Source organism: Haliotis asinina, chromosome 1 (genome assembly GCF_037392515.1).
Source record: "Haliotis asinina isolate JCU_RB_2024 chromosome 1, JCU_Hal_asi_v2, whole genome shotgun sequence".
Classification (NCBI taxonomy): Eukaryota; Metazoa; Mollusca; class Gastropoda; order Lepetellida; family Haliotidae; genus Haliotis; species Haliotis asinina.
In genome coordinates this window covers 91351759-91376278 of record NC_090280.1, presented here as the reverse complement: position 1 = coordinate 91376278, position 24520 = coordinate 91351759, and the positions used below count along the sequence as shown (strand labels likewise).

The following is a 24520-nucleotide window of genomic DNA, read 5'->3' as shown; positions in this document are numbered from 1 at the left end:
TAGATTATAAATATAATAATTTAGTCTATAATTTCAGTGTACGTCATTGCCTTACAAGCATTTGAAATGAGCATATTAATGCATATACAAATAATAATAATGATACCTCTTCGGCTGCTCTTCAGTAAAAGAGGATACATTGTCTTGTCAGTTGTAAACTTCCGGTCTTCATGATTGCGTGATTTGTTTGTTTACAATCGTGTTGCTATGTCGCCTCTGGTATGAATCTTCATTAAAATGGCTGAAATTGATGTAGGTTCGGATGCTAATGACGAAACGAAGGAAAACAGAAGCGTGATTAATTTTTTTAATAATCGAGACGAGTGCACGTACACAAGATGCTACTGGTAAGTGGTGCTCTGTTGCATGAACATGAAGTTGAAACGCCAATGGGAGTCTGTCGGTTGTGTGGGTGTGTCCAATGTCTATCCCAAGTCATTTAATGAGATGCATATTCCAGCTTTATTCGGTTAACCAAAATGAGACAGGAATAGGGCGCAGTGGACTCTTAACACGTTTACACTAATTACACCTGTTGTCATTTACGACTTAGATGTTTTCCAGTTGTTCATGTGGTTAGAAAGAAAACAACGAATATTTCTGAAGCTTTCCTACCCCCAGAAAACGGGAATAAAAGGTACAACATATGAAGTTACTGATTAATGTAGAAAGTTGTGCATTGTAGCTTTTGAACTTGTCATTATGAGTACACTTTAAATAGGTTCTGCTGGGGGGTGGTGAAGAAGCCTGATAGTTAAAGTATTCTTCATGCTGAAAATGCAGGTTTGCTTACCTACATAGGTGTATTTTGTGAAGCCTATTTCTGGTGGCCGCACCCTGATTATTGCAGGAATATTGCTAAAAGTGACATAAAATCTCTCTCACTCACTCACTCACTCACTCACTCAAACACTCACTCACTCACTCACTCACTCCACTTCTACTGACTGACCTTGAAATCTTGTAATAATTCCTCCTACCTTTTTGCATGCTGAGTTTACTGAGTGCAGCGCAGAATCAGTAAATTATTCATGCTGCAATGAATCACTGCTTCACTGAAGTGATTGTGACTTGCCATGACCTTGAACAGTGTTCCTTGACGGTTTCCACTTAAACCTTGCAACAGGTACATAAACTGTGTTAGTGTTGTATGGGTCAGAGTAAGGTAATCACGTTGGAAGGGAAGTAACTCCTCTTACATCTAATCATATTTTTGCATTCATTTGATAGTGTTCTTCTGCTGGTGTGTTTTAAGAAAATTTTCTTAATGTCTGTAAAGGAGGGTTTTCTTGTCCTTTTTAACCGTCAACAGATCGGAAAAATAAACTATAATCAGGTGTTCAGTTTATCTTTTTACGGCACTTATCACAGGGCAAATGACTTTAAAAAAGTGAATTGTCCTGACTAATTTTCCACTTGCCCTGATTTTAATGACATAATCATGAGGATGAACTTATGAAAGAATAAATCAACATGGTATTTGATGTTGATGCGAACTGGAATATTTATTGAAAAGTGATAAACAGCCAAGAAAGATAAACCTACTTCATTATCATTGCAAAATTTAATGTCTACATTTTTAGAAGATATCAACTGAAATGCAAGTTTATTTGCAGTGTGAAGCAAAAATTATCTCGTAGCCCTAACTGACTTGTCCTGGACATTGGGCGATGGGATTTTTTAGCCTGTGCTGTCAACTAGATTTGACCACTCATCCACTTGGCTACATTAGGCCATGCAAGGCAGTTTGTTTGACCACTTGATTTTTCCACAATGATGGAGGCCTGTTTATAATATGTGTGTTTCAGTTACATAAACATTGGTATTGTACACTGTGGCACACTTGGCACAATATTTGACACCTGCATTCGTAGCGTAGCAGCAGTAGTAGTGAGTATGTATTTGTTGCAATATCCAGGGTTTTATGTCATGTTTAGAAAAAGAACGTCCAGTGATTGGTATCAGGATTTATGATCCACTTGATGACCTCCTATGAACCAAGTCATCAATCATCTAGTCCCTCATTTGTCCTCTTTTGACCAGCATTTGATGCTAACATAGACATATTGTTTTCCTAGTGAGTGAGTTTTAGCAGTAATCCAGCAACATCACAAAAAGGGAAACCAGATTCAAACATTGCATCAATGAGGGGAATCAAACCCAGGCTTTCTGCATGATGAGCAAATCCTTTTCCCACTAGGCTACCCCACTGCCCTGATGCATCCACAGAGGAAGGACAGTATGCTTCAAATTGTGTAGAAAAGTAATGAGTAAACAGCATTAAATACATCCAAATAAACTGAACCAAAATTTTGAGTCGAACTATGAGACATTTTATCCTTCGGAAAACATAATTGTAATATTTTCACCAGTGATGTTAGCTGTGTGATGCAACTGCAAACCAAGAAACGGGATGCAACAAAGCAGTATACTGTGGGAGGCTGTACGAGGCTATGGCAGCTGACATCCATAGTGACGTCGGTTACATTGTGACGTAATGCAAAAAAGTTCGATTTCGAGGGGGAAGACTGGAATGGCGCAGTGACGTCAACACATTGTGACGTAATGCAAAAAGTGCACATTATCGTCTGATAAAGTATTGTTGGTGCCTTTGATCTCTCACTGAGGCATCTTAGAAATCCAAAGTGAACCAAAATTCAATATTATATGGACAGTATTGCAGCAACATAGCTAAGATGTTAAATTTCAAAATATATTTACCTGTAAGAAATCTACAATACATGAAAGTCCAAAAACAAAAGTATGTTTATCTTCTACATGAATGTCTGTAGTGCATCTGTGCTTGGTTCTTCAGTGAAGAAAACATCTGGAAACTTTGTGAATCTGTGCGCGACAAACATCCCGACCAACTCACCAGGTGCTTTGCTGTCTTCATTTCCAACACAAACAAACAGGCAAGTACTAAAGCTATCCATTCAAAATTTTTATATTTGGCTGTTTTTTATTTAGGCTTGCAGTTAAAAGGTTCTTGTAAGAGGAATATTATTAATGTCATAGTGTAAAGATTTTGTTGATTACAACAGCCTGTCGACACAATGCTTGCTGTGGTTATATCAGCGGTAAGACACATGTATGTGATCTATAAGTTGTGTTAATTGGCCAAGTTCACTATGCGACCCTATATGTTTAAAAGTAAAATTTCAAGTGGTTTTATGATTTGGGGGGTTTTAGCACCAGGACATTGACTGTTCTGAAAAACAGTGTTTGTAAACAACAGCCCAAGTCTCTCTGGCTCTGCTTTCCCTATTCCACATGAGAGGTTTCTGCTCATGTGTCCTCATCATGCCTTCTGCCTTCCTATGACCAACACATTGATTTTGTAATCTAGGCTTTGATTAGCACTGGCTCCTAATCTGATTAAGCTAGCAGTAAGTATTTCAACCCATTGTAAAGAGACATGTAAGCTATCTCCTCACTTCACCTCAAGAAAGACCCAACTGCCAAATGTTACCAGCCCCAAAAGAATTTAACCAGATCAGACGCCAAGAATTCATTCAGATGGATGGAACATCTAAAATTTGCACCAGAACGTCAAGTTTGCTTGCAGAAGATTTAGACTATCTGTCAGGAATCTTGCCCCTCTAATTTCATTCACTATCATAATTTATTGTATTTAGAAATATTGTTTTGTGGTTACATGTCTGTTTTAATGATAAATCTGAGAAAGCCTAGATATTTTACTCTGTTTCTGTCTGCCTCTCTCTGTTTTTTGGAAAGTTTGTATATAATAAAATCTATGAGTCACATTTTTGGCTCCAGTGAATTTGCTCAGATGTAAAAAAATTAACAGACCATCAGGCTGGCTAGCATGATAATCATGGACTGAGGTTTAATGCAAGAATCCAGTCAGTTAACTGACCAGTGATTTGAAAGTATTCATGCAGGGATGAGAATTTTCCACGAATCTGCAGAATTCTGTGTATTTGATGGCAGTGGTGTCATTCATGATATATGTTATATAGTTTCAATTGGCATGACTCCAAAGAGGCCTAGCCCATTTTCCTCTTGTATCAACAATGTCCAAACGGTCTGTGTGTCTGTGTGTCTGTGTGTATGTCTTTGACAAAATGTGGGTTTTCAGACTGGTTTTATTGATACTTTCTATCTTGAAATTACTGGTGGTTTTACCACATCAATAACACTATCCTCTGTAATGACATTACAATATATTCACTGTTGCCATGGTTTGTGTGAGCAGATTCCGCTGTGGATGCAGGCAAGCAGCAAGAGAGAAGACAGACTTGTCATTTGGGTGAGTCAGCTTCATGATTGTCTTTGAGTGAGTGTAGTTTTACGCTGCTTTTGGCAATATTCCAGCAATACCATGACAGGGGACACAAGAAATGGGCTTCACACATTGTGTACATGTGGGAAATCGAACCTGGATCTGTGGCATGAATAGCAAAGACTTGAACCATGAGGCCACCCCACTGAGACTGAGGAGACCAAAGTTTATCATTTATGTTTTCAGTGGGTGGGTATGCTTTTAGCAATATTCCAGCTAAATCACATAGGTAGGCACCAGGAATGGGCTTCACCCACTGCACTTTGTGGAATCAAACTGGACCTTCATCATGACGCTTTTGCCACAAGGCTACCTCACTGTCCCTTTCATATTTCTAGAAAATCATAATCAGTAAATGAGGAAAATATTAACTACATGCATTAGATATTTTCTTTTTTACCAAAAACATGTTCGAGATGTCTCCAGCTGTAAAGCTGTAAATCTTTTTATTGCTGGACAGAAATGTTAAGAGGGAGCACTTCTTGACTCACTGAAAATATGTGTTGAAGTCTTTAGGATGAATTAATGAGTTTAGTTTCATGCCACACACAGCAATAGTCCAGCTATATGGTGGTGGTCTGTAAGTAATTGAGTCTGGCCTAGACAATCCAGTGATCAATAGCAGGAGCATCGATATGTGCCACTGGAAGCCAATGGCAAGCGACCAAGTCAGCAAGCCTCACCGCCCAATCCCATTACTCATATATAGCAATATGTAAATGATTTATAATATTGTATACAGCAAATACAAATATATTTGTGCACATATGACAGGATTACCATGTGATATTCCTACACATGGGAGAAGACTCCACCCTAGTGTATGACCTTGACACTGAGCTGCCCTTCCCATGTGATTTTGTGGAGTATGCTGTTAAAGGTCTACGTGATGACCGGCGGATGAAGGAGGACTTCAGAAGGTCAGTTGGGTTTTGTCTCCATGGTTACAAATTGACAAACATCTGTTCACACACAAACACCTGTACAAAAAGTTATTAAATCCTCATTGTTTGAACTGATACCTGTCTAAAATATAAACCTATGTGCGTCATTTAAGGGGGGTCACCCATTTTGTTCTGGGGAGGTAAAGGGGGTCATCAATTTTGTACAAATGTTCTGGACGGGGTTAAATGATTTTGTACACGACAAGCAGGGGTCACTTATTTTCAACATTAATTAAGGGGGGAGGTGGCGGGGAGGGGAGGGGGGCATTCACATTGTACATGCAGCCCTATAAATTTCACCATCACCCCCCCTCCCGGATAGAACTCACCCTGACTCTGTGAGTGTGGGTTTGAATCTTTGATGGGACTCACGGTCACTCTAGCAACAGTACCAGAATCTGTACTTTATTGTAATCTGTAAAAGTGTAATCCTTTGGTGTTACATCATTAGTTCTTAGTGAGTGCATCTACTTATCTGACACAGGAGTTTTCGAGTGACCCGTGCAGACGAGTTCCTCCAGACATTTGCATCAGACCGGACTCACATGTTGTCAGAGGAGGGGGAATGGTTGATGCCGCCACCGACATATCCCTGCATAGCTACCACGGGTAACTGTCACTGTTGCTGCCAAGCTGCTAGTATACAGTTTGGAAGTTAAATTTAGAGTTTTAAATTTAGAGTAGCTGGTAAATTGTGGACTCCAAATGTGTTCCGTATTTTGCAATATTTGTATTTTTTTTGTTCCATTATTACCTTGCTTTTGTATTCTGTCAAAAGTCAAACAGTCCTCGTATGGTGTAAATTTTATAGTGAAAATGGAGGTTTTTGAGATTCTAGAAGTTTCCTTGATGAGGTCAGATGTTAGCGAAGTGTTTTCAACCTATGTTTCCTACACATCTCTCCTGATTATTCTAAATGCCTATGCTCGTAGGCACCACAATAATGGTAAACAGGGATGGACGATAAAACTGGTTGACTGGTACATTGCAATTCGAACTACGCAATATGATATATTGTAGTACACTTTTCTCTTTTCAATACGTTCAGCAGTTTCCGTGACCATGATCTCTAATTTTTATGACATAGTCAAAAATACCAATAACATTTGTATTTCCATCATATTATTAAAATTTGGAAACATTTTCAGTTGATCTCATGTACAATCACATATCACATTATATCGCAATATGAAAATTTTGGCAATACCCAACCCTAGGGGTAAGCATCTAAGCATGACTTTGCTCAAACACTGAGCTGACATGCAGTATTGAGTTGAAACACTGTTAAAAACTGGTGTTATCCCAACTCATTCATGGGTTGTCTGTTTCAGGTTCCAAAAGTAACATCCAGTATTTCATCTCCATGGATCCAGACGAGGGATTTGGCACCGTCATGGACAGCGTCACCTTCATAAAAACTTTTTCCAACCCTGCAGCAACGGATACCTAACACAGCACTACAAGAGGATGCTCATCATGAGGAGACATTGCTTCCTCTTTCTATTCATAAAACAAGCGGCTTTTTGAGAACGTCACTGTACATGTCGCTTTGACTTCTTTGTGTCAACAAGGCCGATGATCTGTTATCAAGGAACCTTGTCTGCCCAAAAGGCATCTGTAAACTTTAAATGTATTAAAGTGAAGTTATTCAGTTTAACAGCATGTTTTTAAATAAAATTTGGATGTTGTTAAACCTAAAGTGACATTTACTCCAAAGGCATTGATATTTGAGTTTTGTGAAAACATATGGGTCGAAAAATCATCTAGTCAGAAGCAAAATGCTCAGAAACCAGAAATGTGACAAGGACGCTGTCTGTTTCAGATGACTGTCACTTATATATTGATATATTCACAAAGAACTTAGTTAAGCACACCTGATTGAATTGGCCCCAATCTTAACCTTTTGGAACATATCTGGGACATGATTGGTCTCATATGCAACAAAGGAATCCTCCTGTACGTAACCAGTTGGAAGCTGCTTAACATGCGGAATGGCATTGACTGCTCCTACAGAGGGTCAGGAAGCTGTCCGAGAAAGTGCTGTCTGTCGTACAGTCACATGGACATAACACACGGTATTGATCTTGAATTGTGTGAGACATGAAAAAATTTTGAATGTTCAAATTCACGTGTAAATTCCACTTCAAACATTCCAGGATCATACTTGTACAGACATGGTGTTTGTATGAAAATCAGTGTTCTTTAAAAATGAGAAATTATTATCATGAAATCAACTTGGATTCCAATCATTTTGTTGTTTTTGTAAGTCAAAGGATAATACAGGTCAGAAAAACCACCCATTGTGGTCACCACAAGGTTTATGTACCTGTTGAAAACCTATCTTTGCAAACATACAGGGGGCTTAATTAAGTTTTTTGTGTATAGATGAATAATTAAATACGCACATGTGTTAAGCTTTTGCAGAAGCGTTACAGTAGTATAGCGAATTAATTCTATTCTTGGGATTCACGATGATATTATTTCACCTTTGCACCTCAGTGGAATTAAGGAGAAACTTTCCTTGGAATGAAAAAGATGTAGATCCTCATCAGATGTTGTAGTGAGTTAAGGTAAGCTATGGAGCCCTTCTCTCAATTTTTGTTAAATAAGTCGAGAGTTGTAGAGAGTTTTTTTCTTAAAAATATAGAACCCATTTAAATATGTTCAAAATAAGAGTGTTTATATGGCGCTGACTTCCACCAGACATGGGCAATGCACAAAGTGCTGACAACTGTGATATCCAAAAACGACCATCTGCTGTGATATCAAACCTCAGTGCCCCTTGATAACATTATCTTCCTTCCCATCCTCAATTATCTAGGAAATTTTATCTCCTATTCAGCTGGATAAATATCTTGGACTTATTCGATACCTTGGGTTTTTGATGGAGTGAGTGAGATTTTATGCCACTTTTAGCAATATTCTAGCAACATCATAGGGAGACACCAGAAATCGGCTTCACATATTGAAGCCATGTTGGAAACTCCGACTTTCGTATGACATGAAAAAACTCTAACAGCAAGGTTACAACCCTTTTGGGAATACAGTGAAAGCTGTCTAAGCTGGTACTCATTGGGACTGAAGAAATAATATGCTGGATTGTAGAACTGATGATAAATGTCCCGTGGATGGGACTGATATTTTATGTCTGGATTGGACAGATGCCGGCTTTGACAGCCTCCACTGTAAATAAATTGTTTGGCAAATGTGCCTTTAGATATTACTTCGAAGCATTTTGCGCCATCCTTTTAGGTATGGAAACTTACTGACACCACAATATGGGTGCAATAATGCTGTTGCCATAACTATTTTTTAAACTGATGTCCCCAGTCCCCATTTGTGTGTTTGGGTCTAGCCGTGATTATCTACGGATTAACATTATATACAGAAGCTAGAATATTGTTAATCATGGCAGTAAACAATAAATACACATCATTTTGAAGAATGAGGACAATTTTATAGAAACACAACTTCTTTATTCTGTTTAGATGATGTTTCAACAGAGATTCTAATTTCAAAACCGAATAAAGAATTTGTATGGCCATTACAAACTGTCCTCATTCTTTATCTCCTCAACGTCAGGTACCCGTGAAGGTCCTGGGGTAGAATAGGCCTTCAGCAACCCATGCTTGCCGCTTGTCGTAACAGGAGATTAATAGGATCGGGTGGTCAGACTCGCTGACTTGGTTGACACATGTCATCGGTTCCCAATTGCGCAGATCGATGCTCATGTTGTTGATCACTGGGTTGTCTAGTCGTGACTTGATTATTTACAGACTGCTGCCATATAGCTGGAATATTGCTGAGTGCGGCGTAAAACTAAACTCACTCACTCACTCAACTTCTGGAATGCCAATTAGAGAATGCATCATACTGACCTGTAAACAAAGTGAATGCATCATCAGTTTTTACTACTTAAGGATGGAGGTAAAATATCCTGGATTATAGAAGATGTCCTTCCAATCATGTCGTTGTATGAAGACCTAGCAATGATGTTGTCTAACAAGTGTAATTGGATGTTTAATGTGAACACATACTAGTACCCTTGGCAAGTCATTCACATTAGATGACAAAACTATCAGGGAAATTAGGAATAAATACAGAGCATTGCTGTGCAACAATTCTGTTCTGTGCTAGATTGTGTTTTTCTTAAATACACTTTCTTTTCACCACCTAATACATCATATACACAAAAGCATTTTGTGATTTTGCAGTGTTTTTTACACCCTGATAAAATGTTAGATATGACATTGATATTTTGCAATGTTTTTAGCTAGCTGCCTCTGAGCACATATGCTAGTTCTCTCCCTTGTTCTTAATGCACTGGGTCCTGTTCTTCAAAGAGGTCGTAGTGCAACAACAGTCGTAAGTCTGTGTTAAAGTATGGGAGTTAGGATCATTGGAGCTCTATGATTGTCTTGAGGAATATGGCCCTGGCTTTAATATGATTACACAGAAGTAATGGAGGAGATTTTCTGAAGAAACTGAATGGGTATGGTACATGCTCATTACTCGTGTGACAGTTCATCAATATGCATTAGTGCAAAGAGAATCAATAGAGTGAACCAATACAAAGTTTCACATTGTCATACTTCAAACTGGACACGAGTCATCGATGTTTTACTCTGAATATTGCCAAAACATATGTGTCAAGAAACACCTACTTTTGTCTGGTGATTAAAATGTATGCATACTTATTTTCCCTCGATAGGTTTCTAGGAAATTCTTTTGTCAGGAACTGTCAAACATAGTACTTGCATTTTATTAACATTCACAAAGTCCATGCAAAAACTTAATTATCTCATTTCTGAATGAATGTTGAAAATTCCTGGTGCAATTTGACAAAATACTTCAAAATGGTTTAGTTTTGAAATCAAGGTGTTTTATAGTTGGTGTTAGATTGAAGATTGTAGTATCGTGATACATATCGTATCACATGTTGTATGCCAATACCAGCACTAATACTCATACCATGCATATAACATCACAATGGCTGGGTGAATGGAGAGGAGAAAATCACGTGTATATGTAGCTGAAACATCATTTTCTTATGAATATCATCCCAACTTTTTTGTGTTTGGTTGTTGAGAGTGGATGTGAGTAGGACTGAGAATGTTTTCATGTTTGGTGTTTTACATAATGGGGTAACAATTTTGAATCCACAGCCATTTTTTCTATCTGGTGCCATTTTGTTCTTAATGCATCATATACTGTTTCTTCTGCATTGTTATGCTGCTTTGTTAAACTGCTCCATGTTGGTATCCTTGCTCCGAGTAATAATTGTATCTAAGATTTCTTAAGAATAATTCATTTTGCTGTTTACACCTGTGTATGTTAACAATGGCTGGTGCAGGTTACTTTCAGTAACAGGTTGCATATGGTGCAGGTAACAATAAGTCCTCCAACATCTTATAGCTGTCATCGTGTGTTTTACTCAGGAAATAAGTGATTGGAAATAATATGTCTTTCTCTCTGCATGGCTTGTTACTAGCATAAACGTGTGTGTACTCATTAACCTGTTATGTACAAGTATTTTTATAGTTCAGATTTGTAAACAAAGGTAAGGCAAAACTGAAACAGAAACATTCATCAGATGCTGACTGGCATTTTAGATGATGCTGTTTGATGAACGTAAAGATTTTTCTGGGTTACATCTTTTTTATTCAGGAGTACAATGAGCCCTGAAACGTTGTACTCCAGGATAAAAAAAATTGTAACCCAGAAAAATCTGTATATTCAGAAACACTTCTTTCATCATCATAGGGATGAATGTAACTGACACTGTAGTTGTTATGAAAATTGTATAAGAAGTATTTAAGGCATAACAAATAACAAACATCTTGTGGTTCTGATTACAGCACTTACAAATTTAGCATAGGTAGGTAGGATTTTATCATCGTTTTACATTTTTTAACAAATAAAGCACAAGCTAAAAACATATTTATCAATGTGCAATTGTTTAGTCAATCAAGCTTGTATCCATCTTGTCCACTTTCTGTATCAGAATGACCCATGTCTGTCGGTGCAATGGTATCTGAAAGCCTATTTTATTCATACCGCTTAAAAAAGATAGAGCCAGCACCAGAATTCAGGGGTCAGTCAGATAATCAGAACCACAGTAATTTTTTTAGGGCTATGTTACTTATTAGAACCAGTGACATTATTTTATGATGCAACCCCAACTTTTATGGTGCAACCAAAACTTTTATGGAGCAGCCAAACCTTTGTGCAAGTGCTGAAAAAAACATTGAAATTGAACCCTGCCATGTAATGTTATGTACGATTAGTCAGTGAACAGCATGTACGAACAATGAAAACATCCTTTCCTGTGTGGCATTAGCAAAGACTTATCTTTAAACCTCAAGGTCACTCACAGGTGCTGTTTTGTGGAGATCTCATTTGTGTTTTGTTTATCATTCTCATGTTTTTCAGTCAAGTGTATGCTGATCACACGCTTTTTGGGTAATTATGATGTTTTATGTATAACATATTCGCAATTGTCATGTGCTACATGGCTTCTGTGTCAAGGGTTTCATGGTGTATGGCTTGAATCAGTCACCTCGCCAGCTTCCTCACTGTCATATATCTATCTCATATATATCTCATGTTTGAAAGCACAATATTTTTGCAGAAAATAAAACTGATTTGAAATGTGTTAGATCTTAATTTCCCAACAGTTTCCCAACAGTAGCAGACTCAAACTTCCTGCTAATAGATATCACCTTCTGACCTCATGGATGCCAAGCATGGGTTGCTAAAGACCAATTATAACCCAGATCTTCATGGATATCTATAAACAAGGATGCTATAGACTCTCATGTGCTTGCAAGATGTTTTGCAAAGATTCCCACATGTTGTATTGTTTGTGGGTAAATATAACAGGTAGTGGTAGTCTAATTAAATGAAATAATCAAAGATTTTCCACACTGTCCAAGCAATCGATCTTGTTTTCTCATAATTTAACACAAACAGTTTGGGAACGTTTGCAGTAACAATATTTTTCACAGTATTGGTTTTGTCTGTTACTTTTCATAACCACTACATGCTCATTCCAAGTCATGAGTGAATTTATCTTAAACACCCCAAGAATTTCATGTTTCTAACGTACTAGTCATCCTATAAAGATGTGATATTCACAAATGCATTTTGTGCAATTTGCAGAAAAATAAAGAAATACATGTTTTTTTGCTATGTTTTTTGTGCATTATCTTCTTGACCCACCTTGCTATATTACTTTGACAATAACAGTAATTGCAGTAAATAATAACAGGTTATGACAACAATTACCTCAGACTTTGGCCACCTTAGTCTTACACTGAGGCAGTTGTCTGCAATGTCCAGATTTCCACTTGTTGTCTGGGTTAGCATTGATCTTCAGCAACCCATGCTTGTTGTAAGCAGCATTGACAAATTACTAACAAGATTAGATGGTTGAACTTGCTGACTTGGTTGACATGTATATTGCAGCAGTCTGTAAATACTTGAATCTGGAGCAGTCCATCAAGTGATGAACATCATGAGCATCTGTCTGTTGGAATATGCTGACATGTTATCCGTGTCAGTATGCCTATCCCTCCAATCCCATTAGCTAAAAAACCGTATCGTGATTCTTCGGTCAGTTCATAAGTTGGATCAAAACCTCCTCGATTTTGTTTGACAAAGTAGGCCTTTTTCCTCAAGAAATTGTATCACTGGTCTGTCAGCCCCACACAATTTGACTCTGTTTTGGGCTTACTTTTTCAAGTCAGTTTTGATCTGTCACATACCGCAACTTATACAACTGACAAACAACACAAAACTGATCAGTGAAAATATATTTATGTTTCTCATGTAAAATAAAACAAACAAAAATACCCAGGAGAGTGTGAGAGTAGGTCATTTACACAACTGCAATATCACAGAATCCAAAAATAATCTCCTCAGAGAACCCAGTTAATTTTATTACAGCTTTAACCATATTCCCTCTCTTATCAACAGGAGAATACATGTTTGGGGACACAACACATATGTTCACTGCAATGAAATCTCAGTCAAAATTATCGTCCAATATTTTCTGGAACAAAATATTAAAACTTGCTTATGAGTCTATGCAATTAATACATTCCCATCTTCACAGCCAGCTCAGGTAGTCTAAACAGCGTGCACAGTCTCAGTGCTAGGCCTGAAGCATGTCTCGATCGTTTGTTTACACCGCCCTACCACGGACATGGCCATACCCCAGTTACTATGGTACGGCAAGCACGGCACATGCTATGGCTATTCATAACACAATATCATGGGTTTTCTTTTTTGTATACGTGGTTAATAATATTTAACTTATGGTATGTAATACAGCAAATATCATACATATACTTAAGCTAACCTATTCATAGTACCTTGAAAGTTACCCACAATGCTTTCATCAGATACCCACAACGCCTTTCATTCACTGTATATGCCATATTGGAAGTCTCACAGGAGACACTGTTTTGGCCCCCAAAAGTGTAAGCACCCGGCGTGTTAAGGGTTACCCTAGGTCTCATTTGGCATGTTACCACTTAGCCCTTAGGGTGTTCAGCCCCCAACTATTTCCCAATGCTGTTTATGAATAAAATACTTTATTGCACTCTCTGTTATGTCATTATTTGCATAAACTAAAAACGTTCATAAAATTATTCATATTTTGTTATCATGATACATTTTAGTTTTTAAATACATTTTGGCAAACTAGCTGAGAAATCAGTTAAAGAAGAAATATTTTCTGGCTTGATGGTGTCTCTACCATTTGGTGGCAAAATGTTGAAGTTTTTCCTTAATGTAACCACAAGGGCATGTAACTCTACAACTGCCATCAAGGTATGTATACTGTCACTGACAGGATCTTAGTACTATATAATATGTGTATTTCTATTGCACTAAACTCCATTCACAAGATGAATGCTGAGTTAACAGTCAAATGAAGACATATTATTACCCCAGATAAACCAAGCTGCCTGCTAGGCGCTAGAAGGTTATAGTCACCGAGTCTTAGAAACTGTCAGGAATCAAGATGCTGGTCACCCATCTGAGCACTGTCTGTGCCCATCACTGCTTAACTTCTGATTGTGATCTGAGCTCTATGCACAGGAACATGTGCCATCACAAAAAGTACTAATACACCATCAGCGACAGTATAGACCTTAGTGGCAGTTTTTAGCATTACAAGACCCTGGGAATATAACCAACTGTACACACATCAAACCCTTCATAGAAATTTGTTTTGATTTGTTGTTCATAATTGGTGTTAACAAGACTTTTTTATATTACCACGGTTACCATGGCAAATGTTCAGATTTATCTACCACATTGTCTTAAACATAGTGCATGCCTGAAAACAGAGGGCTCAGAATTTCTAGATACAAATATTTTGAGTATTATGCACAGACAAAGAGTGAGTTTTATGCCACTTTTAGCAGTATTGCAGCACAGTCACGATTGGGGACACCAGAAATGGGCTTCACACATTGCACCCATGTGGGGAATAGAATCCAAGTGTTTGGCATGACAAGCAAATGCTTTAACCACTTGGCTACCCCACAGCCCCTAGACAGTAGATAAAATCATACTGGCACTTGTCTGTATAAGTATTACAAGGTTTCTCGCAGCTGTGATGCAACAATGATTTAACATTCTTTGAGGCAGCTGTTGGATTATGCCAGGGATTTTTTTTTTTTTGACACACTAAATACAATTTTCAAATACAGCTGTCAATGCATATTTTTTAAAAGAAATTAAAACTACACATTTTGCAACAATGTAACATTTGTAACAGTAAATATTTTTCAACAGCATGAAGCGTAATGTTGTACAGCATCTTAGTGTCAATCATCTTTACATTTTACACAAAATGATAAATGGGCTGTCTCAGACATTGGATAGTTCAAGGTCATCTGACATGTGATACTGAAAACAAACACACTACACATGGAGAGTCATGAACAAAATATGTTGCCACAGTCAATGAGAAAGCCCAGAAAATTAAAATCCAGGACAAGATAAAATGCCAAAAGAGGAAGCATGTTGACTCTAATTAATTATTTCTCCATACATCAGGAATGTTCAGGACAAGTATCGTAAGAAGGGTAGATCTGGGAATAGCCCTCAGAATACTTCTAAACAAGTCAAAGAACATCAAGTTCATTCCAGGGATGATACATTTACTCTACTAAAATGAAATACATGATATAATCAAGCTTTCCGTAACGTCTTTCGAATAGTAACCATCACTTCATTAGGAATGAATGAATTTAGTTTTACACCACTTTTAGCAATATCACAGCGGGGAACTCCAGGAGTGGGTTTCACACATTGTAACCCATGTGGGGATTCGAACTGGATCTTCAGTATAATGAGTGGATGCTTTAACCACCAGACCACCCCACCCCCAGCTGGATCCAGAACATAGGATCATGGTTTTGGTAATGGCTGGTCTAGTAATAAAAGTATGAGACTATTTGAATGAGGTCAGTTGGAAAAGATGTCTGTTGGGGATTGCATCTGGGTTTTGGGTTTTAGGTTATAGCTGGGTCAGGGTTATCTGGAGGGAAGACTTGGAACATCGGGTAACAGTTTGTATGTTGTTATCTGTAAGTACTGATGGTATTTGCCTCACTTGACTGATATATTAACCACCTACCACAAACTAAACACATATACACACATAGCATATAATCATGAATGTATGACAAAATCAACATTTTGGCCACCTCACTTTTCACAATATATATCTCAGGACAGTGAAAACCTGTGTCAGTGTGTGAATTAAGTTTTACGTTCCTTTCAGCAATATTCCAGCAATGTCACAGCAGGGAACAACAGAAAAGGGTTTCACACATTGCACCCATGAGAGGAATCGAACCCAGTCTTCAGTGTGACAAGCAAGTGTATTAACTGCTAGGCTACCCTGTAGCCCCCTTGTGAAATCCACTAAGTATTAATGAATTATAGAATTAACAAATTGAGGGATAAGAGTGATGGTGTTATGTATTTTACAGTAAGATTTACTAATAACAATTCACCGTAGTTATGGTAACAGGGCCTGTACAATATGTTAACAAATGAATCACTCTCACAACCTTCATGAATGTACAGATAATATACTCATAGAAGCAAATAAGGGAACACACTAGTACAAGTGTTCCTTTAATCTTTTCCAGGGTTCTTCACAAGGTATTCATTGCACTGTGAGTGAAATGAGTAAAGAAACTCTTGTACTTTCTTGTGTTCCCTTATTTGTTTCTGTGAGTATATTTATCTCTGAAACATGCTTTAAGATAATATTGGGCAGCCTGTGACCCGCCACACTGCATCAAAGTCTCAGGCTTCAGAGACACATTTGAAAAGACGTTAAATCCCCAATCACAAAAACCACATCAAAGACGATGAATGCAGACAGCCATTCAACATCAAACACAGCACCAGAAAGTGTTTATGGAAGTTTGTGCCGCTAGCAGGGATGAGGATGCCATATTTGCTGTTGAAACATCAGTACCAGCATTCATAATCAACCACACACATAGTTCTCAGGGTTTTCAAAAATTATCACAAATATTTTCACACAGTCAACACAGATACTCTTAGTCCTTCCAGTAGGATGCTATCAGGTCAAGGTCATGTCACTGACCATTCTCAAGGAAGGTCAAGGTCATAATGAATGTGTAATGTAGCATCACTGTCTGAAGATCACAGTTTGTTTTCCTGTTGTAGATGTGATGAAGTCAGCAAACCACTCTCCAAGAGAACACATCATCATCTCTCATCATTTCATCCTTTTGTATGCAACAGTTTGCTGGATAAAAAGAAAAAAAGACAATGAATTTAAGTAACATTTTAAAAATATTTGAAAAAGCTTCCAGCCTATTATTATATTCCCAATTATGTGTATACAAACCAAACTATAAGAGCAATTGCTCTTACCAATATTTGAAAAGTACCACTAATGGAGGACACTGACATGACCACCACAATTACCGATGTGGAGGATTCAAACCAGACGGCTTGGTGTGAAAGCAAACGCTTTAACCACTAGATTAAACTACCATGACAATTTAATCTTAAAGGGGTACACAAAGTATGTGACCTAGACCACTAGTTGTCAGACTTCTATTCTTGCAGAAGCTGCAGTGGCTGAGTGGGTTAAATGGCTGACTTTGTGTACTGGCGATTAGTAGCATTGGGAATTGGAAACAAAATCTACTATTGATTATCAGAGGATTGTGGTGAATGATAATTGATTATGATGTTACATATATACCATCATTCATAAGTATTCTGAATATTCATCAAATACGTTGGTTTCTTTACTTCATTCAAGCGTGTTATACCATAACAACAAGATTCTGATTAATCCAAAATATGTTTTTAACAATCGATAATTATTTTCAATCTTCTTTCGATCAATTTCTGATCATTTTTGATCATAGGAACACCATTAGCGATTAGGTATCTAACCATCCCATAACTTTCAGAAATTCAAGGTTTCCTAACCTTGAAAGATACATACTCATCTTCACAGGTCCATCATCTAAACTCACCGGCATTATTCTGTTCTTGGTTTCAATAGGAAGAAGAAATGCTGTGATGGCACAAGCAAAGCAAAGCAGGCCGTACAGCCATGTTGCAGCAATAATGGATGCTTCCAGGAGGACTTGTGCTACAAACGGAGTGATCATCGCCCCCACTCGTGCCCAGGAGGAGGCTGTGCCGATACCCAATGTACGTATAGACGTTGGGTACACCTGCAACATTTCACAGCTCTTGAAAACTTGTAGACAGAGACTGTAAATATGCACCAAGCAAAGCATGAAGTAGAACCCTTTGTGTTACTACTGAACTCTCTATCGAAACTCTTTATCGAAACTCTTTATCGGAACATTCCCATATCATCCCTACTCCATGATGTTTACTCTGAGCACATGTAACATCAGAATCCAAATTATTTCCATATTTCTCTTGATTCAAACATTGTTTATCCTGATCATATATTTCAACTTAATATACTGAAAGTGTAACTGTATAAATAGAGGATACTAAACGACCTTCCGTGTAATACCATTTTTATTAAACGAGTTAATGATTTGGAATCAAACAAGCGAAAGCGAGTTTGATACTGAATCTTTAACGAGTTTAATGAAAATGGTATTTCACGGAAGCGAGTTTAGTATTCTGTTTATTACTCGCCAACATAAATTGACAGAAACTGCAGCGAAATTGCCTACAGTGTGAGGACACTCAGCTTTCAAGTCAATCAAGGTCTAGTAAAAATGCGACATCAACATTAGCATTATGACGTCACAACTTTGAACCATTTTGACGTCATATGTCAAGCGGTATTACACTAGTGTAATACTGAAGTGAAAATATTACACTGCAGTATCTTCAACGGGCGAGTAATAAATCCTAGTCTTCATCTCTGGTGACAGTATATTTGTGACCCCTACTTCATCTTTCAATATTTATATGACCAATGAGTAAATACTTCTGACCCCTATACTTTCCTCTTGTTTTCTACTCACACCTGAGTATATGTTTGCCCTGACCTCAGTTTGGATGAGTATATATTTGTGACCTCACATCTCATTACATATGTGCAACCCCTGACCTCACACCTGAGCACATAAATGTGACCGTTGACCTCACATCTGAGTGCATAAATGTGACCCCTGACCTCACACCTGAGTCCATAAATGTGACCCCTAAACTCACATCTGAGAACATATTTGTCATCCCTGACCTCACCTGAGTACATATTTGTGACCCTTGACCTCACCTCTGAATACATACTTGTGAATCATGACCTCACATCTGAGTACACCTTTGCAACTTCAGAACACACCTCTCATAAGCAGGTATCTAAGATCCCTCACCTCACATCCAGGTGTATATTTCTGACCCCTGACCTCACCTCTGATGAGTATATATAAATCCAGTTGAAGGTGGCCGCAGAGAATCCTCGGACAGCAAACATGAAGCCTGTGAGGACGCTCCTGGATACAGGGATCTGGAGAAGGATGAAGAACAGACCACACCCAGATAGGTTCACTGTTCCCGTGATCCTACGCCCAACCCGGTCAATTAGCAGCCAGTTGACCGGTAAACCTTTAAAAAATACAGTCATATAATGACTAGTTGTCTGGTAAACTTCAAGGGCAAGGCCAGTCAGAAGCCAGTCAGTTGGTACACCTAAAGGGCAAGGTTATTCAATGATCAGTTCACTGGTAACCTAATTGGCAAGGTCATTTTACAGCAAATTGACTGGTACACAAAAGAGCTAATGTCATTCAACAACCAGTCGAATGGTCGATCTACAGGGAAAGAGTATTGTATAGTCTCTGAAACCAATTAACTTTGAGAGGAAACAAATTACTCCATGTAAATCAAAATCTATTTTAGAGCTTTGATATTGAAGAAAGAGTTTGGTAATTTTGAAAATATGGTTGTTCAACGACTGTGAGACAGGCTTGGAAAGGACAATCTGGCAGTTCTCTTGCAAATCAACAACATATTTCTTGTCAGTTGCATCACATTTACTTGACTCAACACTGAACTACATTGAAAAACAAGCTTAATCAACATAGGATTGCACACATACACTTATTTGGCAGTAAAATTCCCATTTTAAATTTCATAAATCCCACTTTTAAAAAAATCACGATTTTACCAACATTTAACAGCCAACATAAGGTACAGATGACAAACATATGAACTCTGCTGGGTGTGAACTTACATATGAATTCTCCTAGTGTTGATATAATCATGGTTCTGTAATCGTCTGCTGTCAGATAACTGCACTTACATGCATCACTATCTGAAACAAGAAAAATCATTTATTATCTTACCTCACACATAAATGTTGTTTTCTGATCAATCAATGAACCCCATATACAAACAAAGTAACATTTTCTATGTTACCTGCTGAAAATGCCGAACTGTGGAATTGATTGGTATTTCAATTCCGGTAGTGTTTGGGTTTCTGCCTAACTCCGGTATTTCTTATGATGCAATACCATTGCTACAGTTCAAAGGTAACATTGAAGTGTTCCGTAAAATAAATTTGTTATTCACATTACCCTCGAGGGGCCATGGGTTGATGTACCTTTCAACGTCAAGGAACATAAACAAACACAGAGGGTACATCAACTCATGTCCCCCTCATGACCAGTGTCTCGCATCATAGACAGATCCTCACAAAACACCAAATCCAGTAATACCATGAGGTGAGTGAATAATATAAGGTATCACATCGTGTTGTGGGAAATACAGGGTTTTATCAGTCCCTCGTAAGGGACTCGTATTCCCAAGCCGGGAGGGGAATACAACCTTACGAGGGACTGATATAACCCTGTATTTCCCTCAACACGATGTGATAACGCATGTATCTAGCTGAATGTTTTCACTAAATCAAAACAAAACAACACGGATCGAATCGACTTGTGTTTATAAACGTGAGATGCCACTGTTTGACTTCAATGCACCACCACAATAAAGGCTTGTTGATGCACACTTTTCCCACTTCGCGTCGTCACCGAGGCGTAGCGGGGTGATATGACTTTCGTAGGGGGATTACACGACTTTTATACTCCAGCTCGCGGATCGTGATGGATGTACATGGTATTTTATTAGAGTCACGTGGACCAATCAAAACCCAACATTCTTACATGAGGCTAGATAATGTTTCATGTCATTCTCAGCACCATCAGTTTGGAGAAAATCCCTGAAGATCTAGATTAGACCTGGTCCTCAGTATCCACGGTTGTTGTAAGAGGCAACTAACAACATCTTGGTTTGCTAAAATACTGCAGGTGATACAGATTTTTGAGCGCGGTAGTGGTACAAGTGGCCCAGGTACCTAAGAATTGGTCTTTGCTGTACAGAGTTGCTTCCCTTGGGTCCAGGATCTGATGGGTGTGGGTTCATATCCCAGCAACACCAGATGGTTTCCTGATTTGTCAGATGTGACAGGTCCCTGCTTACTCCTGGTACCAGATTTCCTGTGACAAGTGCATACTGAAGAACTAGATCTGGTTCCAAATCGTGCGACCACTAGACTTTATTAGACCAGACTAAGAGTACAAACATGCTTTATTTTTTTCTTACCTCAGACATATAAACCTAAAGTGTGCTTCTCACTATATATTAGGTCACCTCTTGTTTTCCCAGAATAACCACATATGAGGTTTTTGTTTTGGAGGGACAGGTTTTACTTTTCGTTTGTAAGACCGCTTCCCAGGTTTTACTTTTCATTAGTAAGACTGCTTCCCAGGGTTTACTTTTCCTAAATTTATATGAACATCAACATTCCAATGATACTTGAGTGTTTGAAATCAACTGAAAAATTAAGATTAAACACACAATACAAAGGTTTCACTCATCCATAGGCAGACCCCTTCGGTTTTACATTGTCTACCAAAACCTCATACGCATGTTTTCTCCTATAAATGTTGTCTTATGACTAGTTGAGCTATTCAGTGTACCCTGCCTAGAAGCAAGTACCATTTCCTATGGAAATGCTGAACTGACATATAATCCATATCAGTAGTGTTTCTGCTGTTGCCTAACTTCAGTACACCTCATTCATGATCCAATACCCATACTTCAAATAGTTCAAAGTTAACACTGAGGGTCGAGGGGAACATAACAAACATAGAGGGTACATCAACTCACAGCCACCTCTTGACCACTTGAACAACATATATTGGTGTCACAACTGTTGACAGTCGTAATGGGTGGCTAATTTGTGGTTTGTAATATTGTATTTCCTGAAAGGATTACAGGCCCAATACACTTCACACCCAATTCACACTAAAGGATAGTTACTTTTTTCACTTTCTACTCGCAGGATCTCGGCACTGGCCAGCACCATGCCATAGTATGAGAAGGCCGTTCCGAACCAAAGAAGCCACAGCTGCAGGGTCGAGCGTAGGTAGTTCTTGTTGAACAGGTCAGACACCTTCCCTCGTTCTACCTGAAACATGACATAATCATATGCTTATAGATCTATGCCCTTTCTGGACTGTCTGTCATGTCAAAATTTGCTTTATGCCATTTTAAACAGTATTCCTGAAATAACATCAGGTCGGGATGCCAGAACTGGGGTTCACACATTGTACCCATGCATGCTTTAGGTGTTACACATTTTGGGAGTACAGTTTCTCAAATAAAGATCTCTAATAGTTCTATTTAGTTGAGTGAGAGAGTGAGTTGGTCTTTATGCTGCTTTTAGCAATATTCCAGCTACATCACCAGAAATGGGTTTTACACAATGCCCCCCATGTAGGGAATCGAACCCAGGTCTTCAGTGTGGTGAGAGAATGCTTTAACCACTATGTTACCCCACCAACCAACTTGGTTGAGTGCTATCTGTGAATCGAACTCACATTCTCAAAGTAAGACACTGTATATCCAGCAGTCAGAGTCAGCAACCTAACCAACACAGCCACAGTATATATCAAATATAATATATGTTACATTTGACCACTTTCTAACATTTCTGATATTGTGTATTCATAGCTTGGTTGTGGGAGTTGTGCTATCAACACTTATCAGAGGGTTACACAAAGCCTGCAGTATAGACTACCTGTTGTCCAACTTTCATTTTGGGGGAAGTAATAGTGGCTGTGAGTAGGCGGCTGACTTTGTGTGCTGGCGAATAGGTGCCTGACTCGGAGGTGTGTGTTCGAATCCTGGATGGGACTCAACTTAAAAAATACTAGAATTTGTACAGTTGTACTTCATGTTGAATTGGTCACCTTAACATGAGTAGAGACTTGTACTTACTTCTACAGCTTCTGCTTGTACTAATCTCCCCTTTGGTAGAGAACTATTGTTTATTTTTGCAGCTTTTTGTAGGGCGTTTAGAGCCTCCTCGTGTCGACCTGCGGCAACCAGAAATCTGGCAGACTCAGGAATAAACTACAAAAGAAGAATAACCACATATGTAACAGAATAATACTTGATATGTAACGGTATCTTATAGAACAACGCTCCTTATGTAAGTCAATACAATACTACCTGTGTAACAGAACAATAGGTCAATATCAGATAGCACAATGCTCCTTATTTTATCACTCATATACTTCACACATCGTTTTCTGATTCGCTGTGTGTTCTTCTATTATTTTCATTATACCCCACTAACAAGTGAGTAACATTTCTGTATACCCCACTGGGAATGCCAAATTGATAATGGTACTTAATGGTAGTAATTCTACATCTCGAATAACATTGAATCATGTACGATATATGGAAATTACTGATGTATAGCGAATGCAAATCGATGGAAGGGAGATAACTGTAAATATGTTTTTCTTGTCATCTGCAAAATCTAGCAATGGCTGAACAAAGTTTTGTGTCTGTGCTTGAAAGAATTTAGAATTAACATCTAGGTGTTCGGTAAGATTAATCAATGTTTTTTGGTCCCTTGGGGCACATATGTTGATGTATCCTCCTGACCAGTGAAATATTTACAATATGTAACAGAAGGCCAGTATCTGATAGAACAATACTCTCCATGTAATACAACAATGGTTCAAATATCACAGAACAATAACCCCTACGTACAACAATGTTCCATATCTGATAGAACAATACTTCCCATGTAATACAACAATGGTCCAAATGTCACAGAACAATATTCCCTACATACAACAATGTTCCATATCTGATAGAACAATACTCACCATGTAATACAACAATGGTCCACATGACACAGAACAATATTCCCTACATACAACAATGTTCCATATCTGATAGAACAATACTCACTATGTAATACAACAATGGTCCAAATGTCACAGAACAATATTCCCTACATACAACAATGTTCCATATCTGATAGAACAATACTTCCCATGTAATACAACAATGGTCCACATGACACAGAACAATATTCCCTACATACAACAATGTTCCATATCTGATAGGACAATACTCCTCATGTAATACAACAATGGTCCACATGACACAGAACAATATTCCCTACGTACAACAATGTTCCATATCTGATAGGACAATACTCACCATGTAATACAACAATGGTCCAAATGTCACAGAACAATATTCCCTACGTACAACAATGTTCCATATCTGATAGGACAATACTCCCCATGTAATACAACAATGGTCCAAATGTCACAGAACAATATTCCCTACATACAACAATGTTCCATATCTGATAGAACAATACTCACCATGTAATACAACAATGGTCCACATGACACAGAACAATATTCCCTACATACAACAATGTTCCATA

General features: G+C 38.1%; 2 protein-coding genes across 3 annotated transcripts in view; one reads left to right on the top strand and one right to left on the bottom strand.

Moving 5' to 3' along the window:
- Window positions 1-154: 154 nt before the first annotated feature.
- Window positions 155-6907, top strand: LOC137284202 (protein N-terminal glutamine amidohydrolase-like). The gene is made up of 6 exons (XM_067815931.1): window positions 155-347; window positions 2816-2915; window positions 4220-4273; window positions 5081-5226; window positions 5735-5859; window positions 6582-6907. The coding sequence occupies exons 1-6, from the start codon at window positions 238-240 to the stop codon at window positions 6698-6700; spliced, it is 654 nt and encodes a 217-aa protein (XP_067672032.1). The 5' UTR covers window positions 155-237; the 3' UTR covers window positions 6701-6907.
- A 6145-nt stretch (window positions 6908-13052) lies between these two features.
- Window positions 13053-24520, bottom strand: part of LOC137255249 (putative transporter SVOPL) — a 57485-nt gene continuing 46017 nt past the window's right edge. For both annotated transcript variants that reach the window (XM_067792689.1, XM_067792697.1), the window contains 6 exons: window positions 23044-23178; window positions 22084-22231; window positions 19994-20074; window positions 19172-19365; window positions 17802-18005; window positions 13053-17056 (listed from right to left, as the gene is read on the bottom strand). In XM_067792689.1, coding sequence (XP_067648790.1) covers window positions 17027-17056; window positions 17802-18005; window positions 19172-19365; window positions 19994-20074; window positions 22084-22231; window positions 23044-23178 — 792 coding nt within the window. In that variant the 3' untranslated portion in view covers window positions 13053-17026. The remainder of the gene's footprint in view (window positions 17057-17801; window positions 18006-19171; window positions 19366-19993; window positions 20075-22083; window positions 22232-23043; window positions 23179-24520) is intronic.